The sequence below is a fragment of the Mandrillus leucophaeus genome, unplaced genomic scaffold (genome assembly GCF_000951045.1).
Source record: "Mandrillus leucophaeus isolate KB7577 unplaced genomic scaffold, Mleu.le_1.0 Scaffold580, whole genome shotgun sequence".
In the NCBI taxonomy this organism is placed as follows: Eukaryota; Metazoa; Chordata; class Mammalia; order Primates; family Cercopithecidae; genus Mandrillus; species Mandrillus leucophaeus.
In genome coordinates this window covers 2038928-2055175 of record NW_012106253.1, presented here as the reverse complement: position 1 = coordinate 2055175, position 16248 = coordinate 2038928, and the positions used below count along the sequence as shown (strand labels likewise).

The window sequence follows — 16248 nt, the reverse complement described above, 5'->3', positions numbered from 1 at the left end:
ATTTATTGTATATACACTCCTCTTTAGTATAAAAAGAACATAAGATGATAATTATAAAATATACTAGAAATTGCCTAAATTTTATTTGATGATGATGCCTTTGGGTTTCATAATTATGATAGTATTAAAATGAGAATTTCTTCAACTGCAATTATCTAAATTTAAATCATATAAAACAAAGAGTAGCCTAAGAAAACCATGAGAATCTGGCCGGGTGCGGTGGCTCAAGCCTGTAATCCCAGCACTTTGGGAGGCCGAGACGGGCAGATCACGAGGTCAGGAGATCGAGACCATCCTGGCTAACACCTAAACCTCCGCCTCTACTAAAAAATACAAAAAGTTAGCCGTACATGGTGGCAGGCGCCTGTAGTCCCAGCTACTCAGGAGGCTGAGGCAGGAGCATGGCGTAAACCCGGGAGGCGGAGCTTGCAGTGAGCTGAGATCCGGCCACCGCACTCCAGCCTGGGCGACAGAGAGAGACTCCGTCTCAAAAAAAAAAAAAAAAGAAAACCATGAGAATCATTATTTAAACTTTAAGCTTTAGATAAAAACTAACCCAATTTAATAATATACTAAACATATATTGTCTAATAATTCAAAACCATATTTCTTTTACTTGTATTATTTGTTATTACTTTTACATCTAGGGTATTGTTTGAGCCATGAAAAATACATGACAGTAAAGATAATCTCTCCTCATATACCCAATATCCATTAAGCTTTTCAAGAAACTAACACAGTGCCCCACATACAACTTTAGATAGACAACTCAGACAGGGTAGAAGTTACTGCTTTTAAAAATTCATTTTAACTGAGATTAATTTTCCATTCCAAACAAAATAGCTTTAAACTGTGACCAAAATGCTAACCGTATTTGCCATGTGAGATTGGAATCTTATTCAGATACTGGGGAATCTGAAGAAGGAGGGAGGGAGGAAAGGTATCTTTACTGTCTTGCTTATGTTGGCCATTTTAAGAACTAGATACAAAAGTGATGTTTCTACCTGAGGATAAATCTACTCAAACTTCAAGAATTCATTGAGACCAAGTGTGGTGGTTCATGCCTGTAATTCCAGAACTTTTGGAAGACTGAGGCGGGGGATCACTTGAGGTCAGGAGTTTGAGACCATCCTGGCCAACATAGTAAAACCATCTCTACTAAAAGTAAAATATAGAAGAAATTAGCCGAGCATGGTGGTTCATGCCTTTAGTTTCAGCTACGTGGGAGGCTAAGGCAGGAGGATTGCTTGAGGCTGGGAGATCTAGGATGCAGTGAGCTATAATTGTGCCATGGCACTCCTGCCTGGGTGACAGAGTAAGACCCTGTCTTAATACAAACAAACAAATCTCCTATCCAAAGAGATAGTATTATATTGAATGGAAGACTGTTATGGTCTAACTTTCTCTTTAATACAGTTAATAAAATTGAGAGAAAGTCAGACCATAACAGTCTTCCATTCAATATAATACTATTTCCTTGGATGTGCAATTTAGATTTTTAAAAATAACTTAGAAAATATCTCCTCCTGAATTGGCATAGACCAAATGACTTAATTTAATCTTTTTCATTTCTACCTTCTGAATAAAAATGTCACCAATAAATACTAGCAACCTCAACAAAGGTGTAAATATTACCAATTTATTTATATGATATGGATATTCATCGTTGGTTATTAACAGGTATTAAGTAGAGTCTGTGACTGTACATTTTTGTTCAGGTTTATGGGCTCCATTTGGATACTAACTATTACAAAAAGTTGGTGAAAGCAAGTTAAATATACGGATCTTTTATAGTGTCCCTCCAGTCTCTTGAAAGCAAAGTAAGTAGGTCTTAAATTTCAGGAAGAAGAAATTATGGTTTCATAACTGATCAATGACAAAAATAAAACAAACAAAAAAATCAAACAAAAGAGTGACAAAAGCATTTAGAGCGAATGGTGCATATAACTAGCCTTCTTGCAGTTTCTAAGATCGTCTCATTGATGAAATGATCTTCTCTGATGGACTGCCGTTTTCTGGCCGAGTAATGGACACCTTGTCTGTGCTGAGGAACATGATCACCAGGTCCCCTCTGGCATCCTGGAGCACAACCAGTAACAATATTATCAACGTGCTAATGACTGCTCTGGGGTGCTTTCCTCTTCTTTCTCACACCAAAGATCCCTCATTCTTATCTTCTACTACGACCGGAAAATCATTTTAAACCTGGCTTCTCACTTTGAAGTTTGCTTTGGCAGCTTTGAAATATTTGACGCTTTCTGGCCAGTATTATCTGTTTCATAGATCACAGAAAATTCTGAAAGAGGGAAAAGCACTTATTAATTTGAGATGTAGAATCTTTTGTTGATATGTTTCATATGGGGTTGGTTTCATTTCTTTAATATCCTGTAATAAGTTATTGCTTTTAGAAGGTGAATAAGAGACAAAAAAAGTGGCTAACAGGACCTCAGGGAACTATCTATGGCTCACGCCTGTAATCCCAGCACTTTGGGAGGCCAAGGCAGGCATATCATGAGGTCAGGAGATTGAGACCATTCTGGCTAACACAGTGAAGTCCTGTCTCTACTAACAACAACAACAACAACAACAAAATTAGCCTGGCACGGTGGCGAGTGCCTGTAGTCCCAGCTACAGGGGAAGCTGAAGCAGGAGAATGGCGTGAACCTGGGAGGCAGAGCTTGCAGTGAGCCGAGATCGCACCACTGCACTCCAGCCTGGGAGACAGACCGAGACTCCGTCCGTCTAAAAAAGAAAAGAAAGAAAGAAAGAAAAATTACAGTCGTCAAAGATGGGAAACAAGAAGTGGTCATATGATGCCTAATATCACCTTCAGTGCTCCAAATAAGAAGCCATCATGCCTAGCAAATGGTACCCCGGCTCCTGAATATGTTGCTACATTTTAATTAGTTACTGGGTTACTTAGGTATATAGAGACCCACAGAGTCAAACTCTTTACTTAAACTATTAAATGCAATACATTTACATTTTTTAAATTTAAAATTTTAAATAAGCTAAATAGAAAACACCTCGTCTGTGTAAGTCCAAATGAAGTAATAGTATGTAACTAATTGTGAACCTGAATGTCCATGGTTGTTAATATTTCATTTAGTCCAGCATTTCAGTTATCTTAATTTGCTGCAAAGGAAAAGTGTTTTAATTATGTATACTGTCTTAGGTTAAGTGGCCCCAGAAACAGGCTCCGAGACAGAGATTTGCTTGTGAGAATCCTGGAGAGTTGTCTCAGGAACAACACCTGGGAGGGAATGAAGGTAGTAGGGCTGGACAGAGGAAAATACAGAACTATGATGCACTCTTAACAGAGACCCCTGCTGTTCTGATGGTAGAGAGAGCTCTGAAGCTGGAATGGCCCCTCAGAGCTGTCCGGAGCCAGGCAAAAGAGCCATGCCGTTATTCCTGGAGAAGTGAGCACAGCTTTGAATAAGGCAACTCTCTTTGACTGAATTCAGCTTCCAGAGTAGGAAGAAGCTGCAGCAGCCCATGCCCACCGCCCCTGGGGGAGTGAGTCCCTTGATCCTGAAAATGGGATCTCAGTCTTCAGCATCCACTGTGTACACCAATTCATCTTGTAATATGTAGACATAATTTCTAAGCCATAATAAAATTTTCCTTCCCAAGTAATTTTAATCACTTACGAGACAAGGTCAGACTCCTTAAGGTTGCATTGTGCTTCTCCTCTTTACCCACTTTGCTGCTTGTTTAAATCATTTCTGCAATTAAGAGTGTGTCATTGGAGCATATTTTGAGAATGTGACTTTGAAAGTGTGACCTGTGGACATGTGATAAATTGTGTCTGGAGATTGATTTTGCTGAGTGCTAATACCAAATCATGTAGCAACATAGTGTCACCTACTAAATATTGCCCAGACCATATTGTTGAAGTCTGCGCTGCCACGGTCACCTCATCAGGATGTTTTCTGTCCTGTGACTAGTGGCTTCAAATGTACTCATCCATCTTCTTGTCCCATTACATTTGGTGTGACTGATGTTCTGTACCCATTAAAATTGATGGGAAAGAACAAAGAGAAGAAAAATGTGCCCTTCGATTGATTACTTCTCTGAAAGCGTAAATGAAAATTCTCCAGTACCAACAAGAGATTTAGAGTGGGGGTTTTCCCTCCATTTATTAAGTGCTTTAATTAGCAGGTTTACTAAACAGAGTTTCCTGTTTATAAGGGTGCGTTATTCAGCCCACTTTACAATTTAATCTCCTTCTGAAATGTTTAATCTTTATAAGATGAATTGAATAGCTGTAACATTGTTTATAGTCAGGGGTTGTTTTGGTGAATTCTCAGTACCAGAACCAATTAAATCAGATGCCTTCGTGTCAGGTTTTTTTCCTTCTGGTGAGCTATCACAATGGCTCATTTTATGCTCTATGATAGCCAATAATTAAATTGACCATTATTGTAAGCTGAAGCCAAAACCAAAGTGATTTTGGAAGGCTCAATCTTCCTAGGTTTTTCTCGGATCTATTGAATGTTATCTTTGTGTTCAACAAATTGCAGAACAGCAAGATATCTCCGCAATATTCACAAAACATTTGTTTAATTACATTATTGAATGTGTGAGGGGGAAAATAAAGGCTGCCCACTGGCAACTATCAGGCTTTGGTCTCAACACCTCTCCGGAGGTTCCTCCGTTTGAGTTAGAGGAAACAGTGTTGACTTGTTTCTTAGGAGACATGATAGAATCACATTTTTAAAAGATGTATTTTTTTCTTTTCTTACAAAATTCAAAATGAAATAAATATGGCCAAATAATTTTAAAAAAAAATGAGACTAGTTACTTTGGTCTGAACTCCCTTGGGGGAGATTGAATACCCAGGGATCTGTGGGGTAATTTGAGTGGTACAGATAGCATGGTCCCTTGAGGGAGACAGGAAAGTAAGAAACATTCTTCCGGTGTGACCCTGGTCACAAGGATGGCAGGAGCTATTCTAGGACTTTGACCACAGGACTATATCTGTGAACAGCTGTCAAGTTGGCTGTAGCCAAGCTGGTCCACATTTTCAGCAATATTAATGATCATGTGCTAGACGAATACTTGACCAACTGTGGGACAAATGGAACTAAGGAGACTAGAGTCAGATCTTTTCCCTTATGTAAAAAATGGCCTGAACCAGCACTCTCCAATAGAAATATCTGTGATAATGGAAATATTCTATGTCTGTTCCATCATGTACAATAGCCACTAGCCACATAGACTGTTGAACAGTTGAAATATGGCTGGTGTAACTGAGGAACTGAACTTCTACATTTGGCCATTTTAGCTAATTTGAATTTCAGTCACCATATGTGGCTAGACTATTGTATTGGACAGTGTAGGGTCTAGAAATTGTTAATGAATCATATGCAGTGCTATAGAAGTGATGTCTTAAAACCTTGAAGTCTACAGTTCAATATATATTCTATCCTCGCATTTAAAAATTCTCTCTATGGATTTTTTAGGGGGATGAATTTTGTTTAAATGTGTAGTGCTTTTTTAAGAACTGAAATGAAATATAAATTACAAAAGCAAGTATAAAATATGAATCCCATGGAATAGCCTACAAAGAGGAGGTTTAGAAACTAGAATACTAAAATAGCTCCCTTAGAGAGCAGCATTTAGTAAATAATCTTGACACTAAAATATTGTGAAAAAGATAATCTTATCATTTTACATTTACACATCTTGACAGCCTGAAATCTAGGTCATTGTATTAGCAGTGGGAATAAAGAATGAATTAATTTAATTCAAATACAAAGAGTTGCACTTCCAGAACTCAAAAAAATTATTATCAACTGGGGCATTCTGAGAAAATCAGTTCCCCTTTCAACTATCACAGCAAACATAAATAATAAAATAACAATATTAATAACAGTTTAATTGAAGTAGCATCTTGTACCGAACCTTCTTTCAAACTCTTCCCCAATCTTAGGATTCTGTTCCATAAATCTTGTTCATTAATCTGAGAAGTTAATGAGAAGTTCATTATCCTTATGAAATGCTGCTTCTTCAAACCCCTTACTGCATTTTGGCTCCAATAATACATCCTGTTATGTCAGTATTTCATACATATTCAGTACTCACCATAAGATGTGTGTACTTCAGTCTCACCATTCAAAACTAAACCCATCTTGGTTAAATAGAAATTTGTTCTTTCCCAGTAGGGATATTACAGGCCATTCTCTCACTGTAAATCCTAATTAGGGAACCACTGTCTACATTGTCTACTTATGTGTGTCCCTCACCCTGTCCCCCCAACCACCACATATCCAAGTTGCCAAATTCTAATGTTCTTCCTCTTCAACATTTCTTTCATCTATATTTCTTTCAGTGTTATCTCTCCTTTCCTGTACCGCCAACCTTCCGGATTTATTATGCCCACATTTTCTCTCAACTTCTGATCTGTCTCTTTGCTTCCAGTCTCTAAGCTTCAAGCCATCGTCCACCCTGCTGCCAGTACATTGTTCTTCTAGCTTCTTTGACAGATTCCCCAGTGGTTGCGGAACAAAGTCCAGTTATACCAGTTATACCTCGCTCAGAGAACACTGCATCCTGATAGCCTTCCACAGACACCTCAGTTGGAAACAATTTCCCTCCTGCTTAAATTACTTGAATATATTTCTCCCCGGGATAACTCAAAATTTATAAAGGAATGAATGGTGTTTTATTCTTTTAGAGATTGTAAACATTTTTCACTGGCCTACCTCATGTTTAAGTTCTCCAGAAATCCAGTGACCTAAATAGAGCAGGCAAGATGTTTTCCCATTTTGTAAAGGAGAAAACCAGCAGAATTAGGCAAGGGAATAACCCAAGAAGACACAGCCAGGAAGTACCTGGCTGGTCCTTTCTATATGAATAAAATTAGTGTTTCAATAAAAATGATATCCCCAGTGTCTAGAATAGTGCTTGGCATAAAACAAGTGTTAGGGAATAAATGTTGATTTAATGAATGAGTAAATGAATGAATGAAGACATAGTGCAGAGGGCCTTATAAATATCATGACTGGTGTTTGAACTGGCCTAACCACATACTGAGTGGTCACTGGGTCACGCAAGCAGGCTAAACGGTGTGGTCACACACAGGTGCAGATAAATCTGAAGGAAAGAACGAGGAAGCTAATACAGAAATGAGGAAATTCTGCAATTGGGTGTGACAATGGAACCGAAGGTTAAAATAGGACACTGAGAGAAATTTTAAAGAAAGGGCTTAGAATTATTACTTCTTGACACTAACTGAATGGAAGGGCCAATGGAGAAGACAGAACCAAACATCATGCCTAAGTTTGTAGCCGTGGTGTGTGGGCAAAAGGTGATGTCCATACCAGGAAGAGACGATTGTTTCCTTTGAATACAGATGGGCCTTTATCTGTGCTAAATCCTTTAGCATCTAATTATACTATAGATTTTCTCATACTCCTTACTGGATCTCTAACTAATTATTCACACCTGAAAATATTGTATTTCTCAATCTTTTAATTCTTTGTTGTTCCCAGGGCACCAAGCCCACTTCTCAGCAAACGGTAGACCTTCCAAGAAGTGTGGAAATTGATTAATTTTAATATGATAAACACTATGCTATTGAAGTATATCGTATCTTTTATGAAAGTTTAACTTAGGTACAATTTGTATAAACAAAAATATTATTTTTCAGAAAAACAGCTGTTCTCATAAGTACTAGCTGCATTTTTCTGAAATGCATTTTGCTATCAAGTGCTTTGTAAAGTGGGATAGGAATGCAATGAGCAATTCGAACTAAATTTTTCACAGAGGAAAAGTTGCTGGAATTTTAAAGACAATTTTCTTTTCGATTTTCTAGCAAATACTGAAATAGGCATTTAAATTTTTTCAAGCTTCACAACAAACTTTACAGCCATGAAGCAATGATTTATCTCTTTCTCTTCCTTTTTTTTAGCTATAGTAGAATAAAATGAGGGATTATTGTGTTCATTTGAGTCGTGTGGTTATATCTACATTTTCTAGGGGACCAAGATATTTTCCATCAATGCTTGCTTTCCTTGTACCAATGTCAGAAACATGGCATTTGTTTTTAAATAAAGTAATTTAATTTATAAGCTTAAAATGAAGCTATTAAGAAGTAATTGAAAGCATTAGTAACTTTTTGGTGATAGGAGTAGTAAATTAACCCAGGGGTTGGTAGTGACCATCCAATTAAATTCAACAAATATTTACTGAGTGTGAATGATTCTAGGTGCAAGGCATTGCAGTAGCAAAGTGGGGTTCCAGAGGTGTGTAAGACAGGACCTTTACCCTCTAGGGGCTTTATATCTTTCAGGTAAATCATTTTATAGTGAGACAAAATACAACTGATGAGAAGAGCGGGGAAAAGGGAGGGGGAATTTGACTAAGGGGACCACCAGAAAACTTCATGAAGAACATGCAATTCAAACTATTCCTTGACTGATGAGGGTGCAGCATTCTGGCTGTAAAGATGTTAAAAGCAGAGAGTCCGAATCTGGGAAATCTAGGTGTTAGTCTGAGGAGAGTGACTTTTTTTTTTTTTCTTTTTTTAAGACAGAGTTTCGCTCTTGTCGCCCAGGCTGGAGTGCAATGACGTGATCTCGGCTCACTGCAATCTCCACCTCCCAGGTTCAAGTGATTCTCCTGTCTCAGCCTCCTGAGTAGCTCGGATTATAGGCATGTACCACCATGCCCAGCTAATTTTGTATTTTTGGTGGAGACAGGGTTTCACCATGTTGGCCAGGCTGGTCTTGAACTCCTGACCTCAGGTGATCCGCCCACCTTGACCTGCCAAAGTGCTGGGATTATAGGCATAAGCCACCACGCCCAGCCGAGAGTGACTTTTATATGCAGTTAGAAACCTTCAAATCCTTTCAGAAAAAAAAAAAAAATGGCAAGATCAGATCTATGCTCAGCTATAAGGGAGGGTTACTATTAGCAAGGTAGGGCAGGAAATTTTCACACTGGTTTTTAGGAGTATAGCCACTTTGTTGCCAGATGAAATAAGGAGCTTTGCCTGGCTAAATCCTGGGAGGTGAGAAGGATGGACTGAGCACTGGGTACCCCACAGTGGCCCTGGAGGCTCCTATAGGTGGGACTGATAAGGGTGGTAGGTAAGAGAGACTAGAGGTCAATAGAAAATCTCAATCTCTGTAGGGGCAGAGAGCTGGCTTGGAAGACACGGCTGTGAAGGAAAACCAGGCCAGAGCAGCACAGTTTGGTGACTAATTTCCATGAGGGAGTTAGGGAGAGAAAGAAGTTACAGAAGTTTCTGATGTTTCAGATTGCTGCAACTGGGAAGAGGACATTGGCACTGAGACAGGAAACATAGAAGAAGGGCAGATCTTTTAGAGTAGATGAGGAATTAGGTTTGGGATCAGAGTTCAAAGGATTTGTAGAATAGTAGAAGAATGGGTGCCAAAATTCAGACAAATACTATAGATTTGTTAATCTGACCTTTTATACCAACATTTCAAAACAACTTAAGGAAGTGCTAGAAGAGAGTTTTGAGACCTGGCATGTGATCCAAGCTGATGTAACAAATTTTAAAATGTGTTTTCGTGTGGAAGGTAAAAATGTGCAGCTTAAAGAGTAGTTGAAACTCCATATGCCTCTTTTGGCCAACCCAGTAATGCAGCTTGCAGAAATATAAATGAACATTCAGAAATTGGAAGCATGCCTTTGTCTAAAATCTGGGCCATATGTAAGCCTTCTTACCCACTGCAACCTTTCAGTTAGCCATTACCAGACTTAGCCATAGCAGCATTTGCTTGTGCTTGATTCTTCATCCTGTCGGTAGCTGAATTAGATTCCATGGCTAAATAAATGCAATGTTTTTAATAGCCTTTATAAACAGACTTATATACCCCAAGATTCTGTTATTTCAAGAAGCTGTTATGAACAACAGGCTCTAAATTGTGAATGCTTATTAGACACTATAAATCATTTTGCCTTGCAATAAACATCAATTAAATGTAGTTCACATGTCACAATGCATGGAACAGATTGATTTTTGAAGACAGCATAGCCCTGCACCATGTACATTCAGGGGTATAGGGAAAAAATACCCATTAAATTAACATTAGTTTTAAAAAAAATGAAAACTTCTAGAACAATTACAGCTTTACTGTTTTGACTGAAGGAGAAAAAATGACCTTTGTTTCAGGAGCTGTGACTTGAACAACGCTATTCTGCATGAAATTGAGAAATTGCCAATGTTCCCAACCTGATAGATAGTATGTGTGAGATCTTAGTTCTGCTTCATTAAGCTCTTGTGAATGAGTGGTAAATTTTCCCTATTTATACATTTTCTGTCAGGGGATCATAAACATAGCCTGCCTACCACATGTTTTTACTGTTACCTTTTTATTTATATATTGGTTGCGCCTTTAACAAGAGTTTACTCCTATATTGAATAAATATCCTAGTTAGGAAGGTTTTAGGAATAGGCAAAATTATACGCTTGCTACTTTTTATAATATTGCACATTAAATGTAGAGTGATTAAAACGTCTAATTTTTCAATGAATGAAAATAAGCTTATATTTAATTTGTTCAAACTTTGTAGTGCATAATTTTTAACATGCTGGAAATGAGGCTTAATAGAGAAGCATTTCCTGAACGAAACTTTCTTTTCGTGTTCAACTTGAATAAACTGCGTCTGCAAAGAAAGAAATTGTTTCCAGATGAACTCACTTGAAGTTTATTTTGAGAAAATCTTAAGAGCAGATTCCTATACCAATCTTCTTAGAGCCTTCTTAAAGGCAGGAGGATGGAGGAACAACTAGCTTAGTCTCCTTCCAATTGTGTCAGTATATTTTTGAAATATTCAAATGTGTCTTAGAAGTTGTGAAATATTTTGCAAACAATATGTTACTAATAATTGTATAAAAGTACTCAGTGTTCACAAACCATATATATGTAGATGTAAATATAGGAGGAGGAGGAGAGAGTTCCTCTAATCCCCAGCGTTACTCAATTCCGCTATACTTTCTTGAGTGGGAAAGAAAAGGGTAGAGTTATGTCTTGCTGTAAAATGCACGTATAACTCTAGATGAATAAGCTCATGGGGGATGTGTCTGTCATGAGTAGAACACTTTCATGTTGCTAGTCTAAGGGACAGCAAAGTGGATAGCAAAAGTTCATTGGAGTTTCAAATTGTTTCATCTGATCCCTGCATATACATGGGGTCTTTTCTACTGCTGTGGCTGTCTTCAGACACAGCTTTAGCTTTTCCTCTGCATTGAGTGATGTTCCGTAGAGTTTCCCTGTGTAAAAAGTGGGGCAGTTTCCCAGGGTCTTGGCCTTTAGAGAGACCTGAGTCATTTGACGAGTACTGCAGGGAGTCCACGTGATTCTACCAACAACACAAATGACAAGCACAAAAGCAACAGCATAAAACAACCATTGTGCTGCATGAGTATTACTTTCCTTTTTCTTTTCTTTTTTTAAACTTTTATTTTAAATTTCAGATGTACAAGTGCAGGTTTGTTACTTAGGTTAAACACATATCATGGGGGTTTGTTGTACAGATTATTTCATCACTCAGGTATTAAGCCTACTACCCATTAATTAATTTTCCTGATCCTCTCCAGCCTCGAATTTTCCACCCTGGGACCAAAAGGCCCCAGGGCGTGTTGTTCTCCTCTATGTGTCCATGTATTCTCGTCATTACATGTGGTATTTGGTTTTCTATTCCTGTGTTAGTTTGCTAAGGATAATAGCCTCCAGTGTTGCCTTCCTAGAGAGAGTAAGAGACAAGGCTCCCAACAGCCACACCTCCACGTGTTATTCCCTAGGGATAGCTTACTCCTCCAGTGTGTCTTTGATATTCATATATAGTAACCACATTTACCCAAATACAAATATTAAAATGTTGGGATTAAGATTGATATGATTCTTCCCTTATTTCTTTATGTTTAGAAATCCCATATCACCTTTAGATCCAACTGAAATGGCATCTACTTTATGATGTCCTCTCAGAGCCCTAAATAGAATAAATGGATTCACCTCCAAAAATCCATAATACTGTCTGAACTTCTCTTATTGAACTTTCAGCAGATGCTTTGTATTTTAATTGAATGCATGCCTGTCTTTCTCCTCTAGAACAAGACCCACTTCTCATATTTGCTTCACTCTCTCACCCAACCCCGCATGCCCCTAGAATAATGCTTGCACATAGCAGTTGTTCAGGAAAATGTGACTCATGTTCACATTTATAATTAACCTCACATTGTGCTCCCAAGGGTTAGACTTTGATAATAGCTCTGATTACATTTGGTCTGATATGACTATGCGGTACCTATCTCTTCTGCCAACCGGTAGTTCAGCTTGCTTTCTAAACTTGATTTTCAGATCTTTTCAGGATTAAACACAAGAAAATTAACTTACATTTTAAAGGGTCCTTGAGGAAAATATCCACTTCATATACAATTTTTGTATTTCATAGAGTTACTTAATATAGTGCTTTTACAAAATAGATATGCAGTGTTTGTGGAATGAAATTGTTAAGTCAGGAATACCTATAAAACTCAGATGGAGTCACTCAAGTGCTGAGCATGCATTTCTTATGTATATTTCTCATAGAAAGTTAATGTACCAGGAAGCCTTCATTAAGTTTTCATTATGCTTTAACTCTAAAAAGGTATTGACATGGTTTAAAAGTCATTGATCATTAGTCACAAGATGCTGCTAATCTCTCTACCTGAGTAAAATAAATGAAGCTATCCAGGTAAAAAATTACTCACCAGTTAGTCATTCCTTCAGAAGAGTTCCTAGACTATGTTTAAGGATATGCAGGCATATCTTTAGGAAGACCTAGGAAGTGTCTCCTGCCTGGATTCTGAAATCTTTTCTAGCCAACCTCTGAGAAAAAGGCAGAGAATATTGATTAATGTCAGATTTTGGCAAATCAAGTTTTAAAAATGTGAATTTTAGATGAGGGGGAGATTCCTTTGCTATAGAGAGAATATATTCTAAAAAATTGACAAACACAATTATATATCAGTAATTCTGTGATTTTTTTTTCAGAGAATGGTCTTATAAAAAATAAAGAATGGTCTTATCACAAGAATTATGATAATTCAACAGTGATATTAGCAAGAACGATTGGCCAGATGTAAAAGGATTTGGGATGTGTAAAAAGAATTGTGGTCTGTCCACAGTCAAACTCTGGGTGCATCTTGACTTCCTCAAGGATCAGAAGGAGGGATGGAATACCTGACCCCTGGGACCGCTTCTGTCCATGATAGGCACAGCCTTGCCACCCCGCTGCCAGATATGTATTCTTAAAGATTATCAAACTATAGCATTCCCTTTCTCAGAAATCTTCACTAGCTTCCAACTGTCTATAAAATCACCAAATCAGTAGTGATTAGCAAGTATTTTAAGACTGAAAAACTATGATCAAACCCACCTTTCTCTCAAGCCATATTTTCCTGTGCTCTGAAATATACAAATGCCAAACTGGACAAATGGCTGATTTGTAACTTTCTTTTGAAGTTGGCCCATTCCACGGTTTCTGCTGGAAACATTTTCTCCACTTCAGGGATGCCTACCCAGCCCCAAAGCTTTTCCTGACTTCCTCAACTCTACTTTCTTTAAATCTGTGGTACTCCTAATTTATATGTCTTGGAATTAGTTCTTCATGCTCTGAATTAGAGTTATTCAGATTTTGAGAGTTTATCCTTGGGTTATAATCTTCTTGGAACAAGAGAAGGAACTATAAGACTCTTTTTTCCCTCTACAGTATCTAGTAGAATGTCTTATTCATTGGGGATATAAAATAATATAATCTTTAAATAAACAAATGAGAACTCACACCATCCTCACAGGGCACAGTGCACAGTGCACAGTGCTTTACAGATGTAAAGCATTATAAAATAGAATACTACACGGTGGTCACCACGTCTATAGTTAGCATGCAACTCTTGATAATTCACATAGAAGGGTGCCCTGTAATACATTTAAGTCTAAACAGAAGTTGTAGGTTACTCACACCCACTTTGTGTGTAAGTAAATTTTTGTTTTCTATTCCTGTTGAATTTATTATCAGAAAACAACTGGAACTTAGACAGCCTCTGATAAAATGGAGGACAATACATGTTCCTTTCAGTAGTTAAAGATCTAGTCTCAGTGAGATACGGATTAGCCATTTCCATCTAACAGAAGGCTCCAATCTGGCCAAACATATGGGTGATTCTGGGAGCCAGCTTACCCCCACAAGAGGTACAACGGCTCTGGGGCACACAGGATGACCAGAACTCTCATGGCTTCCACCATGAGTCTATTGTGAAGGTTGGCTTTGCATTTCCAAGCATGCCAGGAGAGTAGAATTCAGTTCCCTCCCGAAGTGGCTGCTTTGTCCTGCACACTCTATAACACTAGCCGTGTTCAACCAGAATAGTCGAGCACTCATGCGTCAGTCTAGTCCTGAATGAACACAGGGGCAAAACTCATTCAACAGATGATACAACTGGCTCTCTTCAGAAATCCAGCTGCATGCCAAGAGAATTAGCCCAGTTCTAGCCTTCCACTGTACTAGCTTCCAGGAAAAAAAAAAGAAAGAAAAAAGAAAAGAAAAAGAAAAAAGAATACAGCTCTTTTATGTTGATCAATTCCGCAAAACGGAAGAGTTCAAGTTCAAGTGAACAGAATAGCCATCTGTCCTGTTCATCATTTCCATTCTGATGCCATTCAGTGGAGTCAGTCATTCATTGAGCAATGTCTAGGGAAGAGCCAGTCTTGATATGAGATCCGAATATTTAGAAAATTACAAACACAATTTACATGCATTCTGAAATTGTAGTTCATGTATTTTTTCTTATTCTTTTTGGCATAAAATTTTAGTTTTCTAAATTGAAGACATGTTTTGCAACAGGGTTTACATATGAGAATTTGTAAATAAAAACGGCCAAATACTAACTTACACCTTTTTCTCTTTAACTCATTCATCTTGTTCATTTAGTCATCACTCTTAGAACAAGCAAAGACATCATGTGACAATGAAGACATTGTGTGATAACTAGAGTCTTTTTAGAATCATTGGGTTAAATTTCATTGTTAAATGAGTGAATAAATGTTATAGTTCCTGTTGTACTTTTTGGTTTTTTTTTTGAGACAGAGTCTCACTCTTTGTTGCTCAGGCTGGAGTGCAGTGGCACAATCTCGGCTCACTGCAACCCCCACCTCCCAGATTTTCCTGCCTCAGCCTCCCTAATAGTTGGGATTACAGGTGCTTGCCACCACGCCTGGCTAATTTTTGTATTTTTAGTAGAGATGGGGTTTTGTATGTTGGCCAGGCTGGTCTCAAACTCCTGACCTCCACTGATCCACCCACCTCAGCCTACCAAATTACTGGGATTACAGGCATGAGCCACTGCACCCGGCCACTTTTTATACTTTTTATTCCCTAAGACAGTGAATATGAATAGCCAACTGTCATACCCCTAACTCTACTCCTTTCTCTAAGGGCGTGAGAATCACCTACAAATACCCTTCTACTTACATGGTTTGCCCTTTGTGTTGCAGGGAGAGGAGGGACTTTATGCTGGGCCAATATGGAAGAGACAAATATGTTTACATTTTGATACCTAAACACATCAATGAACAACCACAGAGATTTCACTTGTAATTACTTCACACATCTAACAATTGGAAGTTATTGTTTTTCTAAACTCTTTTTTTCTAAATCAAGAAACTTAAGAAAATATGCATGTTTCTGAAAAATTGGTTGGCCAAAGAAAAGCTAAGCAAAATACTATCTTAAAACATTATGAATGGAAAGTTTATGTATCGAAACAATAGTAAATGCCCTTATTTGCTTACAGATAAGTTAATATAATAGCATCATTTATAGTCTCTTTGGTGTTCTAGCAGTTGTTAGTCTTTAACATAGCTTTTGTTCGTCCCCTTTCTTTATCCCCACTGCCATAGTCTTCTGTTATGTCTGGACGATTGGGAACTACCAGTCTCTCTCCCTTCCTCCAGTTCACTGTGGCAGTGCAGATGAAAAGGACCAGGATGTGACAAATTTTTACTTAAGAATGTTTTAGTTTCCTGCCAACTATTTATTTATAGAGTTTCACCCAGTGATACTTAGATAACTAAAGCTATAATGCCACAGTACTTTCACAAAATATATGCATTACTGTTTCAGTGTTTTTTTTTAATAGCCTTGGTTTCAATGCTATTATCAGTTCATTATCAGTGTATTGTTTGCTTCTTTGTCCGGCACCACTATCTGATAAAATCCTTAATTATTAAG

The 16248-nt window shown here is 37.9% G+C and overlaps 1 protein-coding gene across 2 annotated transcripts in view; it reads left to right on the top strand.

The window, feature by feature from the left end:
- Positions 1 to 16248, top strand: part of PDZRN4 (PDZ domain containing ring finger 4) — a 136774-nt gene that overhangs the window by 12525 nt on the left and 108001 nt on the right. Inside the window, exon 2 of one of the 2 annotated variants that reach the window (XM_011999062.1) lies at positions 10151 to 10269. The exons of the other annotated variant lie outside the window; for it this stretch is intronic. Coding sequence (XP_011854452.1) covers positions 10263 to 10269 — 7 coding nt within the window. The 5' untranslated portion in view covers positions 10151 to 10262. The remainder of the gene's footprint in view (positions 1 to 10150; positions 10270 to 16248) is intronic. 2 annotated transcript variants of the gene reach the window in all.